The sequence below is a fragment of the Ursus arctos genome, unplaced genomic scaffold (assembly GCF_023065955.2).
Source record: "Ursus arctos isolate Adak ecotype North America unplaced genomic scaffold, UrsArc2.0 scaffold_22, whole genome shotgun sequence".
In the NCBI taxonomy this organism is placed as follows: Eukaryota; Metazoa; Chordata; class Mammalia; order Carnivora; family Ursidae; genus Ursus; species Ursus arctos.
Window position 1 is genome coordinate 691,201 of NW_026622897.1, and position 27,997 is coordinate 719,197.

At 44.9% G+C, this 27,997-nt stretch overlaps 1 protein-coding gene and 1 long non-coding RNA gene across 2 annotated transcripts; one reads left to right on the forward strand and one right to left on the reverse strand.

The window, feature by feature from the left end:
- Window positions 1–358: 358 nt before the first annotated feature.
- Window positions 359–1,660, reverse strand: LOC130544549 (uncharacterized). Its single transcript, XR_008960921.1, has 2 exons — window positions 1,575–1,660; window positions 359–1,404 (listed from the first exon to the last, which is right to left on the reverse strand). It is a non-coding gene; the product is annotated as an uncharacterized LOC130544549 (long non-coding RNA).
- Window positions 1,556–27,997, forward strand: BIRC2 (baculoviral IAP repeat containing 2). Its single transcript, XM_026505903.4, has 9 exons — window positions 1,556–2,597; window positions 3,452–5,557; window positions 5,649–5,748; window positions 9,184–9,262; window positions 10,069–10,117; window positions 24,927–25,169; window positions 26,674–26,928; window positions 27,188–27,229; window positions 27,336–27,997. Exons 2-9 carry the CDS (start codon window positions 4,660–4,662, stop codon window positions 27,527–27,529), a joined length of 1,860 nt encoding a protein of 619 aa, XP_026361688.1. The 5' UTR covers window positions 1,556–2,597; window positions 3,452–4,659; the 3' UTR covers window positions 27,530–27,997.

Below are 27,997 nucleotides of genomic sequence, written 5' to 3' on the forward strand. Positions count from 1 at the left end.
AACCCAAACAAGACCATATTACCCAGCTCTCTTCAGGAAACAGGTTATAAAAACATTACAACTCAAGAAGAATCAGCACCACAAACATTCAGATGTATGGTTTTTAAATACCATTTCCCACTAAATGGTTCGGGGCACTTTGAGCAAATACCTCTTACAGGTATGAGGTAAGCCCTATACAAAAGCAGCCTGGCCAGCAAAGGCTGCTAGGGCCGTGTCAAAAGGATGCAGGAGCCAATGTGAATACACTCCATTTGCCTAAGATAACCCCTAAGCACTGAAGAGTAGAATTTTGCCCACCCTAAATGTGCCTCTTTGACATTATAATTATGTTGAGCTGGTTATTATTTTTTAAAGATTTTATTTATTTATTTGAGAAAGAGCGAGAGCACAAGCAGGGTGAGGGGCAGAGGGAGAAGCAGACTCCCCGCTGAGCAGGGAGCCTGATACAGGACTCGATCCTGGGACTCTGGGATCATGACCTGAGCCGAAGGCAGACGCTTCACTGACTGAGCCACCCAGGTGCCCTTGACTTGGTTATTTTTAAGTCACAGAATAAACTCTGGAAACTGAGTAGAAGTTGCCTTTTTCTAAGAGATGTTTCTATAATAAGGGAAACCCCCATTTGTAAGGGTGTCTTGGCTGTACCAGGAAGAAGGGGATGGCCAAATCTCTAGAAATTCTTATCAATGGAGAAGACAAGGACTTAAATCTGTATGGCAGTTTTACCCTTGTTTACTGTGCTTTTCTGGTAACTTCCCATAACTGACTCTCCACCCCCAATATCTTCTGTCTTTAGCTGAAGATGGAGTTCAGGGTGATGGCCCAGGCCATTCCAAGGAGCTGTGCAGTATTCTGGTCTCTCCCGTGGTACGCACAAGCCATACATGTGATTAAACTTGTGCTTGTGTTTCTCTGGTTAAGCTTTGGACTTCAGTGGTGTCTCAGCCAAGAACCCGGAAGGGCAGAGGAAAAGCTGTTTTGAACCCTGCAGCACCAATAATGACGAGAACTGCAGTGGATTACAAGTCACAAAATATGTTTAATCCCCAGATTCATAATGATGGCTGTTCACTTTCAGGGCTTTTACCCACGGAATTTCTTTAAGTGGTTTTTTAATAGGTCACAGTCTGATTTTATTTTCCTTTGGAGTCACTCTTTGTTGAGCACTACTTACTGACCAGTTAATCCTTTTCTCACTAATATGTAACACCAAGATTCCATCAAGTTCATATCCGTGATATGTACAGAGGTTTTTTCCTGGGCTCTCAACCCTGTGGCTTGGGTCGTCCATCTGTGCGCTAATACTCTTAGTTACCGTGGCTTCATCATGTAAGTTGGTATCTGGTGCACAAGTCCCTTCAATCCTATTCTTCCTCAAAATTGTCTCGGATCCTGTATTTTCTACATAAATGTGAAAGTATTAGAATGGCAACCTCCGCGGAAATATACGTCCTATGTTTAAAAATCACCAGCAACTCCACGCTGGAAATACGAAGAAGACAAACTCAATAATTAACACCAAACCACGAGGTTACACAAGACTGAACGTGAAACAGCGGTGTTTCTTGTACCTGAACGTTACCGCATACTTTTTGGGAGAAGTCCTTAAGGCGTCGCGTTTCTGCAGTGTGAAATCTTCCCTATGCGGAAGTCCACTCGTGATCTGACTTCTCCGGTCAGGACAAGAACTGAAAAGGAGAACCAGCCCTGCCTTCAGAACGAACAACTCTCGCAGCGTGTTTCCCCACGTCTACACGGAAGGCGCCGCGGCTTTCCGAGAACGGCCCGGAGAGCGCATGCGTGCAGGTTCGGAAGTGTTGAGTCACGGGAGCCGCGGCCCTGCCCCCAGCCGCCGCGGACGCCGAGCCTCGGTGTCGGAGGCCGAGCCGCGCGGCTGTGCGGAGGGGACGCGACGGGAAACGGCTCGGGCTCCCGGAATTCCCCTGGCTGCCGCCCCAAGCGGCCTGCCGTCGGGACGTGATGGGAATGTGCCCCCGGAGTCCCCGAGAGGACACCGCGGCGCCGACAGCGAACCCGCGGCCGGCTCTGCGGCTCAACCGCGCGGCGCACAGCCCGCTCCGCGTCCGCAGGACGGAAGCCGGCAGGCTAAACACAGAACACACACTGAGCGATCACTCCCAAGACATTACAAAGTCCAGACTGTAATTAAACTTTAATTAGCGTCCGGCCGCCACCGGGCCGGCGCCATCCTCACGCGCAGGCGCCACGGCGCAGACGCCGACGCCGCGCCGCAGGGATTCCGCCGGCTGCCCGACGGTCCGACCCCGCGGCTCGGCGCGGGCCACGGCGCCTCAAGAGGGTGTGAGGCGCGAACGGAGAAACACGGCCGCAGGGCCGGCTACTGGCCGGCTACCGCCCGCCGAAGAAGGCGCGTCCGGCCGCTCTCTGACGCAAACTCTTGGCGCCTTGGCGCGGCGGTGACGTCAGCGTGCGTCAGCGCGTGCTCCGCCTGGGCGGGGCTGGGGACGCCGGAGCCGAGCCGGCCGGCCGCATCTCCGGAGGCAGCCGCCGTTCGGATTCACGGAGGCCGCCGGCCGTCGCGCCGTTTCCTCGTGTGCTGCCCCGGCCCCGCGGTGAGTGCGGCCCCGGTGCGGGCGCGGGTTGGGGGCGCCATCCGGGCGGGGAGGGACGGAGGGAGGCCGCGGCCCCTCGGCCGGGCGCAGGGGCAGGGGCGCGGCGGGCGGCGGGCGGCGGGCTCTCCCCGCTCGCGGACGCTTCTCTGTCCGCGGGGAGCCCTGGCCCTGGGACTCGCGGGCTGCGGCAGGTTTCAGGGCCGAGCGGTGGGGGGGCCGGAACGAGCTTTGGCGGCGTCCCCGCGGGGCGTGCAGCCGGGTCCCGGGCGCGGGGAGGGGGTCGGGGGAGCCCTGTCCGCCAGGCTGCGGTGTCTCCGAGCCCGGGGCCGCTCGTGCTGTTGGGTGTGCGCGCCGGCCTCTCCGCACAGTCTAGGGGTTTATGTTAGTGACTTCGTGATGCATTTCTCTCCTGGTCACTTCCCTGGCCCTGGACAGACTTGACATTAAGACGCAGCGTTCCTGCTTGATGGCCGCCGTGCGTGCTGGTTGGAGCGCAGGCTCTCCGTTCCACCGCTCACGGCGGCCCAGGGGTTTTCCTTTAGCTGCTAGACCTTGTCGCCGGGAGAGGGGAGGCCAGGAGCGAAGTAGCTGCCTGTGTGGACGTGTCCGTCTGTCTTCGGAGTTGGACGTTTTTAAAAAACACACCTAGTGCTACTGGGCGTATGTTGCATTTATTTTAATTAAGAATTTTTCCATTTAGAAAATTTTGGTGACAAATTTCTGGACTTACGGTGTGTTATCTAAAGTGTAAATCATTTTTAGACTGTACTGAATACATTGAAAAGTCTGAATTCTCTTTACCATGAAAATACACTTTTCTGAAATAGCTTTTTTTTTTTCCTTCTTCTTTTCAGATTAACAGCCCTGACGAGTCTACTTTTTTCTCCCCTCATTTCTTTCCCCGGCAGTAATAAATCCCATTATGGAGAACCAGAAACCTTATAAAGGGATATAGCTTGAATTTTGTGGAGTGTAATTTTGTGTATGATTATAGTTTTAAAATAGCAAGGGTTTTCAGAAAGAAGGCTAGTAGGGTTAATTATTGATATTTTGTGCATAAACAGTTTTGTTTATATCATGCATATGTGATAACACTAGGAAGTTGCTGTATCGTGATAAGTTGATTTATGTTTACAAAATGAGTGATTTAGATACATGATTTTTAAAGATAGGCTATTTAATTTTTAAATGCAGTGTTCCTGTTGTGGAAATTTTATGGTTAAATAGTTTATGGAGAAAATACCTTCAGTTGATCAAGTATAATTGGTATGCAGAGTGAGGAAGAAAGACAAACCATGATGCTGCAGAAAATGGAAACAAATACAGACAATATTTAACAAAGGTGGAAGAGTTTAGCTTTAAGCAAGATCTGTTTGACATCATACACACTAGAACAGGTGTGGGTTCAGCAAAGCTTGTGGGTGTTGATATCCCCAAAAGTTGTTACTGAAGCTAGTACCACCCACTTAAGTAAATACTGTAGTGATCACCTGTGTGAAACTAGCCTTTAGATAATATGACCATATAAAGACTTTAATTCTTGTTTGCTAGAACGAAACAAGATTTTTAAAAATACCATATTAAAGGGCTTGAAAGAAACCTGCATATAGTTTTTTCCATTTGTAGCATAATCAGTAATTGGCTTGATAAACAGGCTTTGTAGCTTGTAACTAAAAGCATATTGAAGGGATAATTTAGGTACCCTATAATTTAGAATTTGGGGAATATCAACCTCCTCGAAAAATGAAGCAGTTTTAACATATTTCAATAAGTCTGCCAATTTCAGGTCTTTATGTTAGTATTACACCAAATAATGAGCAGTTAGCCCTTGAGTTACGTAAGGGTTAATCTGAAACAGTACTAGGTGATATCTTGGTAATTTAGGGCAGATACGCATCCCACCTGAGTGTAAACTCAGGCTGAAATCCCATGAAGAAGGTGTAGTGAATTTTACATAAGTAGGAGCCTGTTGTTTGATTCTTTTACATGGTAAAAAACTAATTTCATGTGAAGATAGAAATTTCATATGCAGGTTTTTAGCTATTAAAAAGTAAAATCACTCATGCACAAAACTACTTCCCAAAGACTTATCCCAGGTTCTTCATGTCAGAGAATTAAGAGTACCATGGAAGATAGCACGATCTTATCAAATCAGACAATTGGCAACAAACAAAAAATAAAATATGACTTCTCATGTGAACTCTATAGAATGTCTACATACTCAACGTTCCCCACTGGCGTTCCCGTCTCAGAGCGGAGTCTGGCCCGGGCTGGTTTTTACTACACGGGTGTGAATGACAAGGTCAAATGCTTCTGTTGTGGCCTGATGCTGGACAACTGGAAACCTGGAGACAATCCTGTTGAAAAACACAAACAGCTCTATCCTAGCTGTAGTTTTATTCACAGTCTGGTTACTCTTACTAGCCGGGATTCCACCTTTAAGAATACTTCTCCAATGAGAAACAGTTTTACACATTCATTATCTCCCAGTTTGGAACATGGTGGCTCATTCAGTGGTTCTCATTCCAACCTTGCACCAAACCCTGTTAATCCTAGAGCAGTTGAAGACTTCTCCCCATTGAGGACTAACCCCTACAGTTATGCAATGAGTACTGAAGAAGCCAGATTTCTTACTTACCACATGTGGCCGTTAACCTTTTTGTCACCATCAGACCTGGCAAGAGCCGGCTTTTATTATATAGGACCTGGAGACAAGGTAGCCTGCTTTGCCTGCGGTGGGACCCTGAGTAACTGGGAACCAAAGGATGATGCGATGTCAGAACACCGCAGACATTTTCCCAACTGCCCATTTCTGGAAAATTCTCTGGAGACGCTGAGGTTTAGCATTTCCAACTTGAGCATGCAGACACATGCAGCTCGGCTGAGAACATTTATGTACTGGCCGTCTAGTGTACCAGTTCGGCCCGAGCAGCTTGCAAGTGCTGGTTTCTATTACGTGGGTAAGAAACTAATATGTGGTTGTATGTTTTATCAAGCTCACTTTGTTTTACGTATTAGGACGTGTGTTTAAGGTCAGTCTGTTTTCTTCAGGTCGCAATGATGATGTCAAATGCTTTTGTTGTGATGGTGGCTTAAGGTGTTGGGAGTCTGGAGACGACCCGTGGGTGGAGCACGCCAAGTGGTTTCCAAGGTAATTATTTTGAAAGGTATTTCTACAGAAAACTGCTTGCAAGAAGTAGGTGTGTTTGCAGGATTTATGTTTACATTTCAATATAGCAAAGCTGCTTTTTTGCTGTTGGGGAATTGGTCTTCTCAAACACGAGATCTGGGGCCTGTGGCTGGCTCAGTGGGAGGAGCCTCTGACTCCTAGTCTGGGGACCATCAAATCACACGGTGGATGTAGAGATTACTTAATTAAAATATACTGAATTTTAATAGTCATTTTGATAAAAATGTTTTAGAATGTTCTCTTTTCTTTTGTAAGCTATGTATTCAGGATATAATTTAACTTGCTATTTTTTTTTTTTAAAGATTTATTTATTTGAGAGAGAGGGAGAGAGCGCGCTAGCAGGGTAAGGGGCGTTGTGGGGGGAGTGGGGGAGACAAGCCGACTTGATTCCGGGCTTGATCTTGGGCTTGATCCCAGGACCCTGAGATCATGACCTGATTGGGAGTCAGATGCCTAACAGACTGAGCCACCCAGGTGCCCCTAATTTAACTTATTCTTGAGGACTCATCTACAATTATGGCCATGCGTTTTATCTGTAGGGTTCCCATTTTTGCTTTTAAGAAATCTTAAGGATTACAAAGATGTGTAAAATAGCATGAAAGAACATATGTTGGAGAAAAAGTAAGAGAAAAGGATAATAAAATGATCCTGAAGAAGGCAAATACAAAAATGAATATAATGAAAGCTGATTAAGTCTGTAATTGTAAATTATTTTTTTCTGTTTTATTTTGTGATAAGATCTTGTGATATCTTAGTCACTCTGTCTCTAGCAGTATGTCCTTTTTTCTACTGTAGCCTACAAAGAATTGAGAGGCAGTATTGTTTATGGAAATAGAATTAGAAATTCTTCATTTTTGAGGAGCTATGTGAACTTGGACAAGTTATGTGACCCATTTGAAACTCTGTCCTTATCAGTATAATGGCGTTGGACTAGATAATTTTTTAAAAATTGTAAAAAATACATAACAAAATTTACCATTTTAACCATTTTTAAGTGTGTAGCTCTGTGACATTAAGTACGTTCCCATTGTTCCTCCATCATTACCACCAGACTCTCTCATCTTCCCAAGCTCGTACTCATCACACGAACTCTCCATCCCCGTCCCCCCAGCCCCTGCAGCCACAGTTCTCCTTTCTGTCTCTCCGAATCTGACTGGGCACCTCCCATCAGTGGGGTCGTACATACAGGACAGTGTTTTGACCTGTGAGTGCCTTTCATAATGATGAGGAATCTCTTGACCCCCTTCAGGAAATTAAAACATCCTTTTGTCATTTTTTTTATATAAAGATAAACTTGAAGTATTTTATTATGGATCAGTACATTGTCAAAAGTTGGGTTTTAAAATTTTGTCTTCAGTATTCATAATACAGCAAGGTAAGATTTGGCTTTCTAACTTTCAAAAGTGACATATTTTGTTTATATTATTTAGGGAAAAATGTACTTTGTCAGAATTTTCAGTGACTTAATTATGCTTGGCTCTATGGGACTGTGTACGTAAAATTTGAAATTTAATAACAGTATTAAAAAGACAAAAATAGCTTTCCAGTTCTGGTGTTTGAATTACTTACTGCATTTTGTCCTTTATAAAACAAAACAGAACAAAACCTTGGTTTATTTCCTGAATTTGTGTTTTGTTTTAGATGGTTAAATAAGGGGAAAAGACTTAGGGTGCTCTGTGTAAACATTTCAGGAACAGCAAATTTCAATTGTGGGTAACCTCTGATCTTAGTAGATGGAAGACCAGAACGGGTAATTGTTATCTGTGTCTCTAACAGTTCACTTGTCACATATTTGAGTGCCGGCTGGAGGATGTAGCAGTGATGAGGACAGTCTCTGTCCTTAACTGAACTTAGAGGAGGGGGATCTATAGGCCAGGGCTCGTTGTACTTGCTGCTTTAATCATAATGAATGTAAGTTAATCGGTCCCAGAGTAAAGATAATTTAAAACTGCATGTTTACTGAGAGCATCGTGAGAACTAGCTGGTTTATCTCCGCAACAAACTGTAGTTGTGAGCGTGCTTCCGTGAGCTCTGCGGATTCTAGCCCGTCAGCAGAAGGGCGCCTGGGTTGTTCCAGCTTGGAGCGATAAGCAACAAAGGCACTGTAAACATAGTAAACATTTGTGGCAGGTGTTTTCCTTTGGCTTGGGCGACTAGCTAGACTAGCTAGGCGTGGGATTGGTGGGTTGTGTGGCAAGCTTTCACTTCCTAAGAACTGCCATGTTGTTTTCTTAAGGGGCTGTGCAGTTGTAGATCAGCCGTCAGTCTGTGAGGTCTCCCGGTGACCCCGTCCCTAGCTGTCGTTGGGATTGTCAGTTTAGTGTAGCCATCCCAGGAGGTGTGGCAGGATACTTCTCTGCGCTTTTAATTAGTTTCCTTAATGATGAATGATGGTGAACTGCTCATTTGCTTTCTACATAGCTTCTTTGGTAAAGTGTCGAAATCTTTTGCCCATTTTAAAGTTTTGTTTTTTTTTTTTTAATTACTGAGTTTTGAGAGTTCCTAATACGTTCTGGGTACAAGTTCTTTAATAGGTGTGTTTTGCCCACTTTCAGATTGTGGCTTGTCTTTTCATTGTTTCAGCAGTGGCTTTTGAGGATGTCATTTTATCAGTTTTACTTTGTATGGGTTATGCTTTTGGTCTCTTAGCTAAGAAATCTTAACTGACCTAAGGACAAAACCATTTTCTGCTGTCTTCTAGAAGTTGCATTGTCTTAGGGTTAACATCTGGTGACGTTCTTCGTGAGTTTTTGCGCACAGCATGGTGCAGGTGGGGGCTCGTTGCTTTTGCGGGTCGGTGCTGAGCTGTTCAGCTTATTGAGACACTGAAGGGATAAAATGGAAGTACCTCGTAGGTGAGCTTACTGGTGCCTTTGAGCAGCTCTAGGGGTTTGTGAACAAGTGTTTGGGAAACACTGTCATATTGCATATAGACGAAAATATTTCTCTATGTTTTGGAAGGAGGATTTGTGCTTCAATGGTAGTGGAAGAGGGGACCCCCCCAAGAAAGATAAGCAGTTGTTATGTTGTGAAAGATCACGTTTTAGGAATATTAATTACAGCTGCTGAAACTATGTGAGTCCCCAAACGTCAGTTGTCCAGAACAGCATTTTTCAAGTCTTAGGTTGTGCTCTTTTGAGGTCTAAACCCTTTTATTGTTATTCGTTAATGTGATTAAATAGAAAATGCCAGAATGCATCAACACGTAGTAAGAGTTAGTAGTGTTTTACGAGGATTTTTTTCCTGCTCCATATGTATGTGCACAAGGTTGTGCCGTAAAATGTTTATACTGAGGACACAATCAGAGTTTGAAAGCTACTTTTCTAGAAGATCAGGTTATATTTTTTTTTTTGGTACAAAACACTTTCTAAAAGTAATTTTCATCTGCTATTGTAGGTGTGAGTTCTTGATACGCATGAAAGGGCAGGACTTTGTTGATGAGATTCAAGCTCGATACCCTCACCTTCTTGAGCAGGTGAGTAAGTTTTTATATTTGGCAACGCTGAATTCTCCTAAATGACAATGACAAAGAATATCAGGAAGAATATTTACATCTGTTTTCTTACTAAGTATGGTTAATTGCTTTATGTCCAATTAATGACACCTTTAATTTTTATTTTTGTAACCACCTTGCTTGTTCAAGGCTTTTAAAAAATCTTTAGGGGCACCGGGAGGCTCAGTCGTTTGAGCATCCGACTTGTGGTTTCGGCTCCGGTCCTGATCTCAGGGTCCTGGGGTCAAACCCCGTGTTGGGCTCCACGTTCAGTGGGAGTGTGCTTGAGATTCTCTCTCTCCCTCCACCCCTCCCCCTGCTTGTGCTCACTTGCTCTCTCTAAATAAATACATCTTTAAAAAAAAAAAAAGATTTTCTTCCTTTTAGGCTTCTGAAAAATCACTCAGTCTCCCCCTGGCAAATCTGTGGTGGGATTGGAGGAGGATATGTAATGTCTCTTCCATCTTTTCCAGAAAAACAAATAAAAGCAACTTGTTAGGAGTTAGGAGCCTCTGAGAGTGATCCAGCTGAAATAGCTTTTAAATGGAAGGAGGAACCATTAATATTTTTTCTCCTTCCCTGAAACTAAAGAAATATTTGAGCTCTAATTTCGAAGTAGGTAAAGTTTAAGGGGATTTTTATGATGATTACGGTAGAACAGAGCAAAGTAAGTATATACATTACCTAGTTTTCAGGAGAGTATGTATGTTACTTAAGGTAAACTTATCTTAGTGTTGCTCTGTTTAAGATTGAGATTTTTACCTTTTAATTTTTCTCCTGTTTCATAGCTTTTGTCAACATCAGATACTCCTGGAGATGAAAATGCTGATCCACCAAGTATGTATGAAAATATTTCAAATGTAGAATGGGAATTTTTATAAGAATGTTAAGCACAAAAGTATATAAACAGGATTTGATTCCTGAGGACATAGGAAAAAGTGCTGGGAAGTTAACTAATAACTATTATGTATCTACTAAGACTCATGACATTTTTATAGCATTCTAGCAAGTATACTAATCTTTGTTCTTCAAGTGCTCACCTTCCAACTGAGGAAACAGGACATATGCAGAAGAGAAATAACTATCACAGAGAGCGCAGAGAGTGCCACATGAGAAGTATGAACAGTAAGCCCTCCGAAGAGGACAGTTTGCTGTATGCCAGTATGTTTGGAAAGGGCCAGTTGACGGATGATTTAACAATTGGGCTAGGTATTAGTTATTCGTTAGGTGTGTAGTATTTTAATGCAAGGATAGGAAATAGATCTGGTTAGAACTTAGTTTTGGCCACATCTGGCATTTAGTTAATGTATGTCATTTAGATACTGAAGATAATGAAGATAACAGTGTACCCTTTCCTGGCATATACCATGACTCAGATGACTCAGGAGGGTTGTTGAGGATTTGGATTTGGTATTTGACATGGTAACTACTTCCTGTGTATAGAGGTGGAAAAGATAACAGGGCTGACAGCTGTTGCTTTAAATTTATAACCATAGCTTTCTGTGGGCCGCGCTGCCACCCTGTGCAGCTCCCTGATACAGTGACTGTCACTTTCTCTCTTTGGAAGTTTCTACGCTCTTTTCTCTAACTTACTTGCGGCTCATAATCTTGCGTCACTGAGGAAATAAACACAATCAAAAGAGAACTGCTCCCATTTCCTCCCAGCAAAGCCACCAGTCTGAGATGTATCCATACCACTCGCGTTTCCTGTTCTTTTCATGAAGGAACTAATGCCAGCTTTTCTTGTCCTTTGTCATCTGAGTCTCCAGCCTGCTGCCAGGGTAAGAACTTCGCCTTGGCAGTGCTCTTCCCCTTCTGTCTCCTGGCGTCAGTTTTTCAATCTCCAGAATATATATTTCAGCATACGAACCTAAGGTACCGTAACCGGTCCTAAGAAGACCCTTCCTTGAGCCCGTGTCATCTTCTAGCTGCTGTTGTCTAGCTTGTCCGCTTCCCTTTACGACCAAATGTGTAGAAAGATTTATCTGTGCTTACTCTCTTTTTTCCATTCTTTCTTGAACTTACTCTGCTGAAAACTGCTCTTGTCAGGGTCACCAAGAACCACCATCTTAGTTAATCCACTGCTTGACCTGTTACCAGCATTCGAAACAGTTGAGTGCTTCATCCCTTTCGCCCCTAGCTGTATTGGGATAGAATTCACGTGTGACACTGTCAATTGAAGGTAAGAGGTGGCATGACGGACACACGCACATTGCTACACGGTCACCGCTTTAAGATGGACACCCCGGTCACCTCACATAATTTTAGGTTTTTGTGTGGTAAGAGTATTTAAGATTTGCTCTTTTAGTAACTTCCAAGTGTGTAATGCAATATTGTCATCTGTAGCCAGTACACTGTATTAGATTCTCAGAACTTACTCATCTGATAAAGTCCATCGTGTTATTGCAACAGGCAGGGTTTCCTTCTTTTTTATGGGTAAATAATATTCTGACATATTACCATGTTTTCTTTATTCGGATCTGCTGATGAACACCGAGAGGTTGTTCTCATGTATTGGCTGCTGTGAATCATGCTACAGGGAACATGGGAGTGCCGATAAATCTTTCAGAAAGTGATTTCGTTTCCTTCTGATAAATACACAGAAGTGGGATTGCTGGATCATAGGGAAGTTCTATTTTTTTCCTTTTTAAAAAAATTTAAAATTTATTTTAGAGAGCGTGCTTTCTCAAGTGGCAGGAGGTACAGAGGGAGAGGCAGAGACTCTCCAGGAGACTCCTGAGCACAGCCTGACACAACTCCATCTCACGACTCTGAGATCATGACCCGAGCCGCAGCTGAGAGTCAGACGCTCAACTGACTGAGCAGCTCAGGTGCCCTGGGAGGTTCTATTTTTTAATGTTTTGAGGAATCTCCGTACTATTTTCCACAGTGGCTGCGTTACTTCACGTGTCCACCAAGAGTGTACGAGTTCCCCTTTCTCTCCGTCCTGGCCAACACTTGTTTCTTGTGTTGTCGATTCCGGCCATCCTGACAGGCATGAGGTGGTGTCTCATTGTGGTTCTGATTTGTATTTCCTTGACGATGAGGGATGTTGAACATCTTTTGATGTATCTGTTGGCCATCTGGATGTCTTTGGGAAAATGTTATTCATGTCTTCTGCCCATTGTTTAGTTGGGTTATTGATTTTTTGAGAGTTGAGTTTGATAAGTTCTTCATAGATTCTGGATCCTAGCCCTTTCTCACATAAGTCATTTGTAAATATCTTCTCCCATTTTGAAGGTTGCCTTTTAGTTTTGTTGACTGTTTCCTTCACTGTGCAGAAGCTTTTTATCTTGATGAAGTCCCAAAAGTTCATTTTTGCTTCTGTTTTCCTTGCTTCTGGAGACATGTCTAGCAAGAAGTTGCTATGGCTCCTGTCAGTGAGGTTGCTGCCTGTGTTCTCCTCTTTCTCCTCTAGGATTTTGATGGAGTCCTGTCTCATATTTAGGTCTTTCATCCATTTTGAGTCTATTTTTGTGTATGGTGTAAGGGAATGGTCCAGTTTTGTTCTTCATGTGGCTGTCCAATTTTCTCAACACCATTTGTTGAAGAGACCATCTTTTTTCCATTGTATATTCTTTCCTGCTTTGTCGAAGATTAGTTGACCATAGAGCCAAGGGTCTATTTCTGGGTTCTCTGTTCTGTTCCATTGGTCTGTGTGTCTGTTTTTGTGCCAGTACCATGCTGTCTTGGTGATCCCAGCTTTGTAGTACAGCTCGAAATCCGGCATTGTGATGCCCCCAGCTTTGTTTTTCTTTTACAACAATTCCCCTGGTGATTCGGGGTCTTTTCTGGTTCCACACAAAATTTAGGATTGTTTGTTTCAGCTCTGAGAAAAATGCTGGTGGCATTTTGATAAGGATTGCGTTGAATGTATGAATTGCTCTGGGCAGCATAGCCATTTTAACAATGTCTGTTCTTCCAGTCCATGAGCGTGGAGTGTCTTTCCATCTCTTTGTGTCTTCCTCCATTTCTTTTTTTTTCTTTTTTAAGATTATTTATTTATTTATTTATTTGACAGAGAGAGCGAGAGGGGAACACAAGCAAGGGGAGTGTGAGAGGGAGAAGCAGGCTTCCCGCCGAGCAGGGAGCCCGATGGCGGGGCTCGATCCCAGGACCCTGGGATCATGACCTGAGCCAAAGGCAGATGCTTAAGCGACTGAGCCATCCAGGCTCCCCTCTTCCTCAATTTCTTTCATAAGTGCCCTGTAGTTTCTAGAGTACAGATCCTTTACCTCTTTGGTTAGGTTTATTCCTAGGTATCTTACAATTTTTGGTACAGTTGTAAATGGGATCAGTTCCTTGATTTCTCTTTCTGCTTCATTATGATGTATGAAAATGCAACAGATTTCTGTATATTGATTTTTATATCTGTTCTCGCAGGTTTTTGGCGGAGTCTTTCAGGTTTTCTACATAGAGCATCATGTCATCTGCAAGTAGTTAAAGTCTGACTTCTTCCTTGCTGGTTTGGATGCCTTTTATTTCCTTCTGTTGTCTCCTGCTGAGGCTAAGACTTCCAGTTCTGTGTTAAATAGTAGTGGTGAGAGTGGACATCCCTGTCTTGTTCTTGACCTTGGGGGAAAAGCTCTCAGTTTTTCCTCAATGAGGATGACACTAGCTGTGGGTTTTTCATACATGGCCTTTACGGTGTTGAGGTATGTCCCTCTAACCCTTTGCTGAGGGTTTTTATCATGAATGATGTACGTTGTCAGGTGCTTTTCTGCATCTGTTAGAGTGATCACATGGATCTTATCCTTTCTCTTCAGTATCACACTGATTGATTTGCGAATATTGAGCCACTCTTGCAGCCCAGGAGTAAACCCCACTTGATGGTGGTGAGTGAGTCAATGTACTGTTGGATTTGATGTGCTAGTATCTTGTTGAGAATGTTTGCATCCATGTTCATCAGGGATATTGGCCTGTAGTTTTCTTTTTTGGTGGGGTCTTTGTTTTTGGTATCAGGGTAATATTGGCCTCATAGAATGAATTTGGAAATTTTCCTTCCTTTTCTAGTTTTTTGGAGTAGTTGAGAAAAATAGGTACTCACTTTTCTTTAAATGTTTGGGAGAATTCCCCTGGGAAGCCATCCGGCCCTGGACTCTTGTTTGTTTAGGGGATTTTTGATTGCTGATTCAATTTCTTTGCTGGTTATGGGTCTGGTCAAATTTCTTATTTCTTCCTGTTTTAGTTTTGGTAATTTATGTGTTTCTAGGATATACCCATTTCTTCCAGGTTGTCCAGTTTGTTGGCATATAGTTTTTCGTGATATTTTCTTAGAATTGCTTGTATTTCTGTGGTGGTGTGATTTCTTTCATTGGTGATTTTATTTATTTGGGTCCTTCTCTTTTAAGTCTGGCTAGGGGTTTACCAATTTTATTAAATCTTTCAAAGAATCTGCTCTCGGTTTTATTGATCTGTTCTATTGTGTGTTTTTTGTTTTTTGTTTTTTTTGTTTTGTTTTTTTCCTTTATCCTCTATTTCTGCTCTAATCTTTATTTCCCTCCTGTTGGCTTTAGACTTATTATTCTAGCCGCAGCTCCTTTAGGTGTAAGGTTAGGTTGTGTATTTGAGTCCTTTCTTGCTTCATGAGGTAGGCCTGTATTGTTACAGACTTCCCTCTTAGGACCGCCTTTGCTGCAGCCCAAAGGTTTTGGACCATTGTGTATTCATTTTCATTTGTTTCCATGTAGTCTTTTATTTCTTTGATTTCCTGGTTGACCCATTCATTCCTTAGTAGCATGTTGTCTAACGTCCATGTATTTGTGGTCTTTCCAAATTTTTTCTTGTGGTTGACTTCAAGTTTCATAGTGTTGTGGTATGATAATATGCATGGTATGATCTCAGTCTTTTTGTACTTTTTTTTTTTTTTTTTTTTTAAAGATTTTATTTATTTATTTGGCAGAGATAGAGACAGCCAGCGAGAGAGGGAACACAAGCAGGAGGAGTGGGAGAGGAAGAAGCAGGCTCATAGCGGAGGAGCCTGATGTGGGGCTCGATCCCAGAACGCCGGGATCACGCCCTGAGCCGAAGGCAGATGCTTAACCGCTATGCCACCCAGGCACCCCGTCTTTTTGTACTTGTTGAGGCCTGATTTGTGACCCTGTATGTGACCTGTTTTGGAGAATGTCCCATGTGTACTTGAGAAGAATGTGTATTCTGCTTTAGGATGAAATGCTCTGAGTATCTGTGAGTCCATCTGGTTCAGTGTATCATTCAAAGCCATTGTTTCCTTGTTGATTTTCTGCTTGATCTGTCCATTGATGTGAGTGGGATGTTAAAGCTCCTATTTTTACTATATTATTATCAGTGAGTTTTTTGGTTTTTAATTGTTTTATGTATTTGGGTGTTCCCAAGTTGGGGGTATAAATATTTACGATTGTTAGATCCTCTTGTTGGAGAGACCCCTTAATGATGATATAGTAGTGACCTTCTTCATCTCTCGTTACAGTCTTTGGTTTAGAATCTGGTTTGTCTGATACAAGTATTGCTTCTCCAGCTTTCTTCTGACGTCCATTTGTGTGGTCGATGGTTCTCCATCTCCGCATTTTCAGTTTGGTGGTGTCTAGGTCTAAAATGTGTCTTTGGTAGGCAACACATAGATGGGTCTTGTTTTTTTTTTTAATCCATCCCGACACCATATGTCTTTTGATCGGAGCATTTAGTCTGTTTACATGCAGAGTAATTATTGATAGATTTGAATTTGGTGCATTTTATTACTTGTTTTGTAATTGTTTCTGGAGATTTTCTCTGTTCTTTTCTTGTCTTTGTCATTTTAATCTTTCCTTTCCACTCATAGTCGCCTTTAGTAGTATTTCTTGCAGGGCTGGTTTATGATCATGACCTCCTTTAGTATTGTTTGGGAAACTCTTCTTCTCTCCTTCCGTTCTGAAAGACAGCCTTGCTGGGTGGGGTATTCTTGGCTGCACTTTCCCATTCAGTGTGTTGAATACATCATGCCCCTCCCTGCTGGCCTGCCAGGTGGCTGTGGGGAGAGCTGCAGCTGGTCTTACCGCTTCTTCCCTTGTAAGTTAAGGACTTCTTTTGTCTTGTTGATTTTAAGACTGTCTTTGTCAGTGTGGTCTGCAGCATTTCCTGCAGTGTATCTTGGTGTGGGCCTGCTTTTGATGGGAATTTTCTGTGCCTCCTGGATCTGGATGTCCGTTTCCTTCCGCAGATTAGGTACATTTTCTGCTATTATTTCCTCACATAAACCTTCTGCCCCCCTTTCTCTTCTTCTTGTGGGACTCCTGTCATACCCACATTATGATGTTCAGCAGAGTCACTGATGTCCCCACATGTGTTCTGGTGTTCCGTAATTCTTTCTTCCTCTTTTGTTCAGCATCATTATCTTCCATTACTCTGTCTTCTGGGTCACTAATTCATTCCTGACGTTGCAGCCTGCTGTTCTTTGCGTCAGGCCTGTTTCCATGATCAGTTATTGCATTTTTCATCTCTCACTGATTCTGTGTTATTCTCTTATCTCTGCAGTAAGGGCCTCCCTGAAGTCTTCCATTCACTTCTCAAACCCAGCCAGTAGTATCCTTACGATTGTTGCTTTAAATTCTCCATCAGGCATGTTACTTCTTTCTGTTTCACTTAGATCTCTGGCCATGGCTTGTCTTGTTCTCTGATTTGGGAGAAATTCCTTCATTTTGGCATTTTGTCTAAGTCTCTGCCTTCTTTTGTGTGTTACAAAAGCCTGTTATGTCTCCTGCTCCTGAAAATAATGGCCTTATGAAGAAGAGGTTCTGGAGTGCCCAGGATCTGGAGCTTCAGGGAGTGTCTCAGGTGTGTGTGGCATGCCCCCTGCTGCTGTGGTTTGGCTGCTCTGCCCTTTGGGCAGGTGGTCTGCAGAGGCTCTCCTTGCCTGCTGTGGACAGTGTTTGGTACCTGGCCTGAAAGTGGCGAGTTTTAACAAGGTGTGCTCTGCTCTGTTTGTGAAATGAGACCTGACACCAACTGCACCAGAACTGAGGCCTTGCAGGACTCCCTGATTGGGAGACATGTGGGCAGGGGTTTCTGTTTGTCTTCTGGGGAAGGGGCTTGCCTCTCTGGGACTGAGGCAAGCCTGCCTGAGAAGGGCCTTCCCGGCAGAGCACAGGGGTGTGGAACCTGGTGTAAGCAGGTTTGGCAGCCGGTGTGGGCACTGCTCTGTTTACTGCAGGTGGCTCCGTGTTTATGCTGAGGGGCGGGGAGGGAAATGGGGCCAGCGGGCTCCTTTGTACCCAGAGAGGCGTCTGTCTGAACGCTACCTCTCCAAGAAGAGCGAATACTCTACCCCCTGTGTGCCCCAGGTATATTTCAGGTTTTTCAGATCACTGTTTCCACGCTGGAGACGCTGTCTGTCTCCGGGTTATTTGCCTGTCTTCTCTCCAGCGGTAGGGCAGCGCCCTCCAGGCTGTAGCCCTGCCCAGCCCGCTGACCCTGAAAACTCCAGGCTTTAATCCTGGCTGGTTGCAAGAACTCAAGAAATTCAGCCCCTGTCGTTTTCCCAGACAGTGGCTTTGGGGAAACATTCTTGTGCGTTTTCTTGTGTGCTCCCCTCTCTCCCCCTTCTTTGTAACCAGGGCTCCCTCCCCTCCGCAGCCCCTGCGATCCATTTCTCCCCCAGACCACGTCTCCACACTTCCTACCTTCTTCAGTGTGGCTTCTTCTCTCTCTTTAGTTGTGGTGTATGTTCTCTCAGTCATCAGAGTGATTTCTGGGATATTTAGGATGATTTGATACGTATCTAGCTGAGTTCAAGGGACGAGGTGAGCCTGAGGTCCCCTGCTCCAGCACCGTTTTAGCTGTCCCTGCCCCCAATTTCATGTCTGTGTTCATCAAGGATATATATTGGCCTGAAGTTTGTTTCCAGGTAATGTCCTTGTCTGTCTTTAGTATCAGGGTGATGCTGGCTGCATGAAATGATTTTGGGATTGTTTCCTTCTCTGCAGTATTTGGAAAGAGTTTAAGAAGGGTTGGTGTTAATTCTTTTTAAAATCTTCGGTAGAATTCATCAGTGAAATCATTGGATTTTCTTGTGAGATTTTTGATTACTGCTTTTGTTATCATATATGTTATTGCTGTGTTCAGATATTTTATTTTTACCTGATTCAGTCTTGGTTAAGTTGTAGGTTTCTAGGAATTTATCTGTTTCATGTATATCGTCTAGTTTCTTTGTGTGTAATTGTTCACAGTAGTCTCTTAGGATCTTCTGCATATTTGGTGCATCATTTGTAATGTCTAATTTTTTTTTTAAGATTTTATTTATTTTTGACAGAGAGGGAGACAGCCAGTGAGAGAGGGAACACAAGCAGGGGGAGCGGGAGAGGAAGAAGCAGGCTCCCAGCGGAGCAGGGAGCCCGATGTGGGACTCGATCCCAGGACCTCGGGATCACGCCCTGAGCCGAAGGCAGATGCTTAACGGCTGAGCCACCCAGGCGCCCCTGATGTCTGTAATTTTGTAGGAGTCCTCTCTTCTAGGTTGGTCTAGCTAGGGGGTTGTCCGTTTTGTTTATCTTTTAAAAAAAACCAACTGTTAGTGCCATTGATTTTTCCTTTTGTTTTTACAATTTCTGTGGCATTTATTTCTGCTCTGATCTTTAATATTTTCTTGCTTCTGCTTACCATCGGCTTAGTTTGTTTTTTATTTTTAAACTAGTGAGTTTTCTTAAAAATCTAGGGTAGTTAATATATACTGTGTTATATTAATTTCAGGTATATGATATAATGATTCCATATATTACTCAGTTCTCATCGAGATAAGTGTACTCTTAATCCCCTTCACGTGTTTCCCCCATCTCCCCTCACCTTATTTTTTTGTATTGTGGACGTATAAAGTTAAGCTTTTTTGTTTGTTTTTTGTTTTTTTGTTTTTGAGAGCTGTCATTTCTTTCTTTTTCTCTTTTTTAAAGATTTACTTATTTTAGAGAGCGTGTGCGTGAGCTCATGGGGCGGGGGAGAGGGAGAGAGAATCTCAAGCAGTGTCTCTGCTGAGCAAGGAGCCTGATTGGGGCTTGATCCCAGGACCCTGAGGTCATGACCTGAGCCAAATCCAAGAGTTGGATGCTTACCCAGCTGTGCCACCCAGGCACCCCAGAGGGCATTCATTGTTCTTAATTTAGCTATTTATTGCTGAAAACTTCCCTCGCAGAACTGCTTTTGCTGCACCCCCTTAGCTTGGATATGTTGTGTTTTTGTCTGTCTCAAGTATTTGCTGGTTTCTTACTAATGTCCTTTCTGCTCCTTGGCTGTTCAGGAGTGTGTTGTTTAATTCCCCTGTGTTTGTGAGTTTGTTAGTTTCCTTCCTGTTACTGATCCCCAGTTTTATGCCACTGAGGTGGAAAAGGTACTAGGTGTGACTTCAGTGTTTCCGGTTTGTTAGGAAGCTGGGCTCTGTCCCGAGGACTGTCCCATGAGAGCTTGAGAAGCATGTGTGTTCTGTGCGGTTGCATGAGGCCCGCTTGGTGTCGTGGTGTTCAGCTCTGTGCTTGCCCTGTGAACCTTGTGTCTGGTGCTCTGGCCGGCGTTGAAAGTGGGCTGTTGAAGCCCTTGCTTGTATGTATTCGTCTCTTTTTCTTGCTTTAGTTTTGTTAATATTTGCTTTAAATATATATTTATTTAAAATTTTATTTATTTAAGAGAGAGAGAGAATCTCAAGCAGATTCTGTGCTGAGCGCAGAGCCTGACGTGGGGCTCGATCTCATGACCCTGAGACCACGACCTGAGCTGAAACCAAGAGTTGGCTTCACTGACGGGGTCCCCCAAGCGCCCCTTAAATATTCAGGTGCTGCAGTGTTGGGAGCACACATTATGCATCTGTTGTGTCCTCGCGATGAGCTGACCCTTCTGTCCCCACGTACTGACCTTCTCTGTCTCTTCGCACTGATTTTTGACAAGTCTGACTTGTTAGGTAGCCACTCGTCATCTCCTTCGGCTGCCATCTGCGTGGAGTATCTTCTTCCGTCCCTTCACTTTTCAGCCTGCCAGAGAGTCTCTTGTAGGCATATTGTTTGGTTTCGTTTCTTTAAGTATATTTAGCCATTCTGTGTCTTTTGATTAGAGGACATAGTCTGTTTACGTTTTAAAGTAATTACTGGTCCTCTGAAGACTTACTACCATTTTTTTTTTTCCAGTTCCTTTGTTCATTTCCTCCTCTTACGCTGTAACCCTCTCTGACTGACTTTCTGAAGCAGCGCGCTTTAAGTCCTTTCCGTTACATCCGGTGCATCTCCTCGAGGTTTTGTCTTTGTGCTCACCGTGACGTTCACCTAAAACATCTGAAGTGATGGAGTCATGTGCTTCACGCTGGCGACAGCTTACCTCACCGCACACGTGGCACTGTTGATGTCCTGCCTCTGATACGGATCCATCGACAAGTTACTTCAGCTCTAGTTGTTCTCGTTACTGTGTTTTAGCTGGGACGCTAGAGGTGCAGGCATAGTAGAGGGTGTTCTGGATTCGACTCCGTATTTACCTTTACCAGGAAATTGTATGCTTGCGTGTGTTTCCGTGTTGCTGCAGGTGTCCATTTCCGCTTGCAGGTAACCTGTGAGCACTGCTTGTAGGGCTGCTTTAATGTTGAGTAACTCCTTCAGCTTCGGTTTTCTGGAATGTCTTTTTTTTTTTTTTTTTTTTTTCCATTTCTGAAAGACGGCTTTGCCTTCATCGTCAGTGTGGTTTTGTTTTCTGTCAGCCGGCCTGCACGGTCTCTGCGGAGCAGTGTGTGGACAGCCAGAGGGTGTCCCTTGTACCGGAGCAGACGTTATTTCCTTGCTGTTTTCAAAGTTCTCTCTTTATCTCCGTCTTTTCACATTTTGACTGTTACACATTTGAGAATAATGTTAGGATTGGTCATGCTTGTGGTTCTTTGATTTTACTGTTGCTGGAGAATACAGTAACAGAACCGGAAAATCTTTCCCATGATTTGGGAAGTTTTCAGCTGTTATGTCTTTTTTTGGTTGTTTTTTTTAAAGATTTTATTTATTTGACAGAGAGAGACACACAGCCAGTGAGAGAGGGAACACAAGCAGGGGGAGTAGGAGAGGAAGAAGCAGGCTTCCAGAACTCCGGGATCACGCCCTGAGCTGAAGGCAGACGCTTAACGACTGAGCCACCCAGGCACCCCACAGCTGTTACATCTTTAAATAAGCTTTCTGCCCCTTTTCTCCTCTGGGACTCCTACGATGTGGCTGTTCATTTGTTTGGCGGTGTTTCATAACTCACATAGGCTTTCTTTACTCTTCCATTCTTTTTTCTGTTCCTATAACTGGCTGATTTCAGATAATCTCCCTTCGAGTTTTCTGATTCTTTGTTCTGCATGGTCAGGTCAGTTCTTGAAGCTCGCGACTCAGTTTTCCAGTTCTGTTACTGTATTCTTCGGCTCCAGGATTTCTTTTTGGTTCTTTTTTGTGGTTTCTGTTACTTTATTAAACTTCTGAAATGTATTACTATTTTTACTCTTCTACCTTTGTTCTCTTGAATTTTGTTGAGTATAAGATGCTGATATTTAGTGTGTTAGGCAGATTGTAGAGCTCCCATTTCTTTGGGGTAAATTACTGGGCCTTTCTTGGTTTCCTTTGGTGTTGTCCTAGTGCCTGTTTTGCGTGATATAAGTAGCCTTTCGTTGGTGTTTGTGCCTTTGAAAGAAACATCTCTCCTAGTCTTTACAGACTGGTTTTGGCAGATACCCTTTCCCTGTCAGCACCCTTGGCTGATACCTGGCTGGGCCCAGTTTTGAGGCTGTTGCTTGGTCTGTGGTGGGAGGCTTGTTACCAGCAGCTGAGGCTGGTGTGGACTTTGGTCCCTTGCTGGATGGTACTGTCTCCAGTACAGTGTTCTACAGGATGTTGGGGTATGAGTCTGCTGCAGGGTCCAGAGTTGGGGCCTCAAGACGGCAGGACTGTCACCAGATATGCAGATGGGTGTGGCTCCGTCTAGGTCCATGGAAGGGCTCCTTTCTGGTCATTGATGGGTCCCTTGGTTAGCAGCGTAGGCCGTGGGCCATGGCTGAGAGGGGCCAGCACTGAGCCCAAGGGCTGTGGTTGGTTCTACAGCCAAGACTGAGGCCTGCAGACCTGGCTCTGGAGGCGCACGTGGGCATGTCTCCTGCCAGGTGCTTTGGTGGGCAGGACTGCTTCCTGATGGTGTGTGGAGAGGCTTCGGCTGTTGCAGGAGGTGCAGACAGGAGTGTCCCTCCCTGGGTCCTGGTGCTGGTTGTGTTGCTGTGGCCTGAGGCTAAGTGCTTTCAGGAGCTCCAGATGTGCACTGAGCAGTGTCTCCTGCTGGGCCCCTGTGCTAGCAGGACTGTTTGTAGATTGAGGCTGGGATAGGTGGGTCCCTCCGATTCTACATTCTGATCGAGTGTGGTGGATTCACCTCCAGTGGCTCCTGGACTATGGCGGGATCCAGTTCACAGGCAATTTCTGTGTCTGCAGCTGGAACTGAGGTCTGTACGTCTGTGTGCCAAAGCACGAGTAGGCCTGGGTTGTCCTCGTTCTTTTGTGTAGGGTGCTGGTGACAGGATCAAGCTAAACGGGCCTGTAGCCAGGTCCTGAGGGTATGGAGCTGTTCATGGGTTTGTGCCAGGCCTGGGGTTTACGAGTCAGCCTCTGGGTGCAGGCCTGTCTTGTCACAACAGTTCTCCTTGGTATCGGACTTCACTCGGGTTTCATAATCTTCTGCCTGGATCTCAAAGCTTTCACAACAGCACCGTTGTTTGCAGGTGGATTCCAAATTACTGTTGAGTCACAGTGCAAGAGGGGGACGTCTTTTTTGGTAGTCTTGCTGACATGACTCTCCTGCATCCATCTTAAGACACCTTCACTTGGCTTCCTGGACACCACATTCTTGGTTTTCCTCTGTTTCTCTGGTTAATCATGAACAGTCTCCTTTGGTGGCTCCTTTTTGAAACCACAAATGATGGACTACTTCTCAACACTTGGACCAAATTTATTTCTTCATTTCCTGAGCTCCAGGCTGGCACGTGCAACTACATGTTTAAATCTCTACTTGATTATAATGGGTGTTTCAGAGGTGACACGCTCAGAGCAGGCCTTTTCTCCTGTCTTTGATCCCTTAGATTTACTTGCCTGGTCTTCCCCATCTCAGTTAATGGCACCTACCTGCTGAGGCCAGAAAGTTGACTCAAGTCAGGCGTCATCCCAGCTCCTGTCTTTACTTGGCGTATTTCATCCGTCGGATGTCCTTTTATCCCCGCCTTCCTGACATGCCCCGCATCTTTGTGCGTGTCTCTGTTTCCACAGGACACTGTCCGCCCAGTCCTCACTGCCATCACCATCTTCGTGATGACCTGGCCGGTCCCTTCGTTCCATCTCATGAACGTTTATCACAGAGCTGCCTGAATCATCTTCTGAAAACACAAACCAGGTTTTATCATTCTTCACTTCAAATGCCTGCAGAACATTCTAGCACCCCTAGAGTGAAAGATAAACTGGCGAGGCTCTGCACGATCTGGGGGTCACCCTCCTTTCTGCTGCTCACCACTTTCTAGTTGTTTTTTTTTTTTTTTTTAAGGCTTTTTAAAATATTTATTTGACAGAGCACGAGCAGGGGGAGCAGGAGAGGGAGAAACAGACTCCTCGCTGAGCAGGGAGCGCGATGTGGGACTCGGTCCCAGGACCCCTGAGATCATGACCTGAGCCAAAGGCAGACGCTTAACCCACTGAGCCCCCCAGGTGTCCCTGCTTTCTAGTTCTTGAACGTCAAGATTTTGTCTCGATTAGGGCTTTTATGCTTGCTGTTCTTCTTTCCTAGAAGATTTCTTTCAGGTATTCCCGTAACTCCTTAGCATTGACGGGTTTGGGGTAGTGTTGCCTCTCCCCACAGGCCTGCGTGTGTGTTTGAGCCGTGAGCAGAGTGCCAGTGGCTGTGCTGAAGTCATGTTTATTAGAACACTTCTCCAGCAGAGGGCAGTCCAGCGTCTTGAAGGATGACGTCTTTGTAATTTCCACCGAGAATTTCGGTATTGGTCAGCATGACCCTGTTCCCGGAAAACGTTTCCCTGATGACCCTGTGTCCGTGGTCCTCGTCCTGCCTCGTTCATTTAATCACCTCACACTGCTTTCTTTTCTTCAGAGCATCTGTTGTGATTGCGAATCACGTGACTACTTCTTCAGCCACGCTGTTTTACTGCATCGTTAGGTGTATTTTGTGTGAACTGATCGTCCGCTTCACTCTCCTTCCCGTCTGTGTTACTCCCTCTGACTCATCCATCTGCCTGTAGATCCTTCAAGTGCAAACTCTGATCCCAGCTTTCGTGAAGTCCTGGTTGATTTCCCCTGCTTTCCTGGGGCAAACCTACAGTCCTAGAGCGTATTGGTTCCCCAAAATGACTGTACATCAGAATCATTTCAGGAATTTAAACAAGACATGGGTTCCTAAGCCCTGTCCTTAAAGAGTCTCTCATTAAGTAGGTTCCAAGGTGTAGCGTGGAAAGTGATACTTAAAACAGTATCGCATGTTGTTGCACTGTCTTGATTCTCCGTGTTCACACTTTTGTTGGAATTGCAGGTAATTGGTGTGTAAAGCTCATGTGACTACCAGGGTGTGAGCAGCATGAGAGTAAAGTTGTGCCGTGGTCATGATTTTTCTCTGTGTTTTGACATTTGTGGAATTTAGCTTTGGTACATGTCTTTTCAAATAGTTGTCCATTTTGGACCTGGAGAAAGTTCTTCGGAAGACGCCGTCATGATGAACACCCCCGTGGTGACAGCCGCCCTGGAGATGGGCTTCAGTAGAAGCCTGGTGAGGCAGACGGTGCAGAGTAAGATCCTGACCACCGGGGAGAACTACAGAACCGTCAACGATATCGTGTTAGCGCTCCTTAATGCTGAAGATGAGACCCGAGAAGAAGAGAAGGAACGACAAGCTGAAGAGATGGCATCAGGTACTTGGGAATGTTGGTCGCCCGCCCTTCTCTGTGAGGCTCGGAGGACTGGGTGACCCGTCACAGAGCGCTGGTGTCTGTCTGCTACCTGCCGGCAGCAGCCACCGGTCGTCTCCGGTGGTGCCCCCTTCCGCGCGGTGGGCCGTGCTGAGAACAGTGTCCTTAGAAGAGCTTTCTGTTTCAGTAAGATCTGTGAGTGCTGCCAGTCAGAGGATTTTAGCATAAGATCTTGAAGTAGATGGCTTTCCTTCCTCATAAATAACAAATTTAAATTGTTTGAGGAAGGAAGCTTTTAAAGTTGAATGCAGGTCTTATTTCAATTTTTTGAAAAAATTTCCTTGAAATCCTATTCTTACCATGGTATTGGACTCCCCGATCCTTGCTCAGTGGTCCTTCTGCAAAATACACACCTGATGGGGAGGTGCTGGGGCTCCAGAAGCCCCTGTCCGGCCCAGAGACAGTGGGGAGCTGATCAGGGAGCTGACTGTGCTGCTCACGCAGGGGACGCTCTGCGTGTTGAGTAGTCACGCCTTTGACAAACACGCATGGAGCACGCATGCCCGTGTCGGATCCGTGCCCATCACCCCCGTGGCGCTTGCTCCTGGGGCTCATGGGCGAGCTGCGGCGTCCGCCACACAGAGCGGCCGCACAGGTGAAGGCTGCCCAGTGCTGAGTGGGGGTGTGGGTCGAAGACACTTTCTGGTGACGCTGCTGAGTGATGCTAGGAGTGGTTTAAGAGAGCCTCTTGCGTTCATGGAGAGGAGCGGGGAAGTCTGATTGCTAAGTTGAGACAGTTGCACTGAAACCCTGGCTCTGTCAGAAAGCAGGTTGTGATTCTGCGAAACAGACCATAGTAGGAATTGCATGGAGTTCTCTGGGAATTAAATGGGAAGTTGACACCAAGACACTTAGCGTAGTGCCAAGCACACGGAGACGTTGTTTGTGAAGTAGATGGGCGTGGGAGTGACAGGGCCCAGGGCACATAAGGAGTGGCGGGGCTGGCCTGGGGACCTGGGCGTGTCCTTGTGGGACAGGTGACACTTGAGCGCGCTGCGGCCGTGCTTCTGCAGCCCGGGGTGAGAGGAACATCCTCCAGGAGACTGGCTCTGACGTGGGGGAGGTCGCTTGCTCTTGGAGGTTTTTTCCTCCGTGGTTGCACATGAGAAGTAGTCGTACCTGCCGTCTTTAACTGACAGGATCTCCGGTATCAAATAGGGAGTTCGTACGAAAGTGATAGGATGCAAATAGAAATCAGTATTATTAATTCCATGGGAACAGCAGGGTTCGAAGACCTGTAAATACCTCCACTTGAAGAAATGACAAAGACAGGCCCTGTGCGTTGTGTGGACTGTACGATATGCCTTAGCTAAATCTTCCCGAAGTTCAAGCTCTGATTTATTTAGGGCCTAAATTGCTTGCCGGATAGGTTGTGAGGGACTATGTGTGTATATGCGGAGCCCTTTAAAATCTAATGGATTTTTTCTTTTTTCTTTTGTAAATGAAGATGATTTGTCTTTAATTCGGAGGAATAGAATGGCTCTCTTTCAACAGTTGACTTGTGTGCTTCCTATCCTGGATAACCTTTTAAAGGCCAATGTAATTAATAAACAGGAACACGATATCATTAAACAAAAAACACAGATACCTTTGCAAGCAAGAGAGCTGATCGATACCGTTTTAGTTAAAGGAAATGCTGCTGCCAACATCTTCAAAAGTTGTTTGAAAGAAATCGACTCTACATTATACAAAAACTTATTTGGTGAGTTTTTGGTAAAATTATTTCAGGAATCTGTGGGATTGTGTTCATGCATATGTTTGACAAACAAGATCGACCCAGTTAGCCAGCGCCGGTCTGTGCATTGAGCCGGTTCTAGACGGGTGCATCTCCTCAGTGCCCGCGTGGTGTGACTGCGTAGCCCTGATCTGTAGCTAGTCCGTGGTGTTCAAGAACAGGAGTAGTGGGGGAAGCAGTCTTATGTTTGGTAGAGTAACGCCTCCTGTGGTTTTTCTTTCTTCAGTGGACAAGAACATGAAGTATATTCCAACAGAAGATGTTTCAGGTAAAACAAAATGAAGACTTAAGACCAACAGGACGTATTACCCCCTTTTTTTTTTAACGGGAGTTAAAGTAGAAACAATTTCACTGAAGTTTGTTGTTCTTCCCAGGCCTGTCGCTGGAGGAGCAGCTGCGAAGGCTGCAGGAGGAGAGGACGTGTAAAGTGTGCATGGACAGAGAAGTCTCCATCGTCTTCATTCCTTGTGGGCACCTGGTCGTGTGCCAGGAATGTGCCCCGTCTCTGAGAAAATGCCCCATCTGCAGGGGGATAATTAAGGGTACCGTTCGTACCTTTCTCTCATAAAAGTCTTTAGAATATTCTTGACATTTGAAGCCATCTGAAGTGGAAATGAATTACTGGTTCTTGAGGACATTTGTGTTGTATTCTGCTTTGCTACTAGTGATCTTGCTTCAGAACATTAGTATCCTGTGTCCTATTTAATCTTTGTTTAGATGAGGGGGGTTGTGTTGGACGAGCTGTGTTAGTGTGCACGTGCGAGTACGGGAGAGGTTACGGGGCAGCCTCGGGGCCCAAGGTGTCACGTCAGAAGTGCCTGGGATTGGTGTTCTTTCTGGAAGCTTTGAGTACAACCTGAGAGTGTGCAGTTGACAAGAGCTGGAACCGGGAATGCCGGAGTTTGCCACAGTTACCGCGCCAGATTCTCTTTGGTGTTTTTCCACTTGTGTTTTAAAATAAGGACTTTTTTCTTACTGGTAAATAAGCTTTTCCCTAATTTGTGAGAAACCTCTTAATAAAATTCTTTAAAAAGGC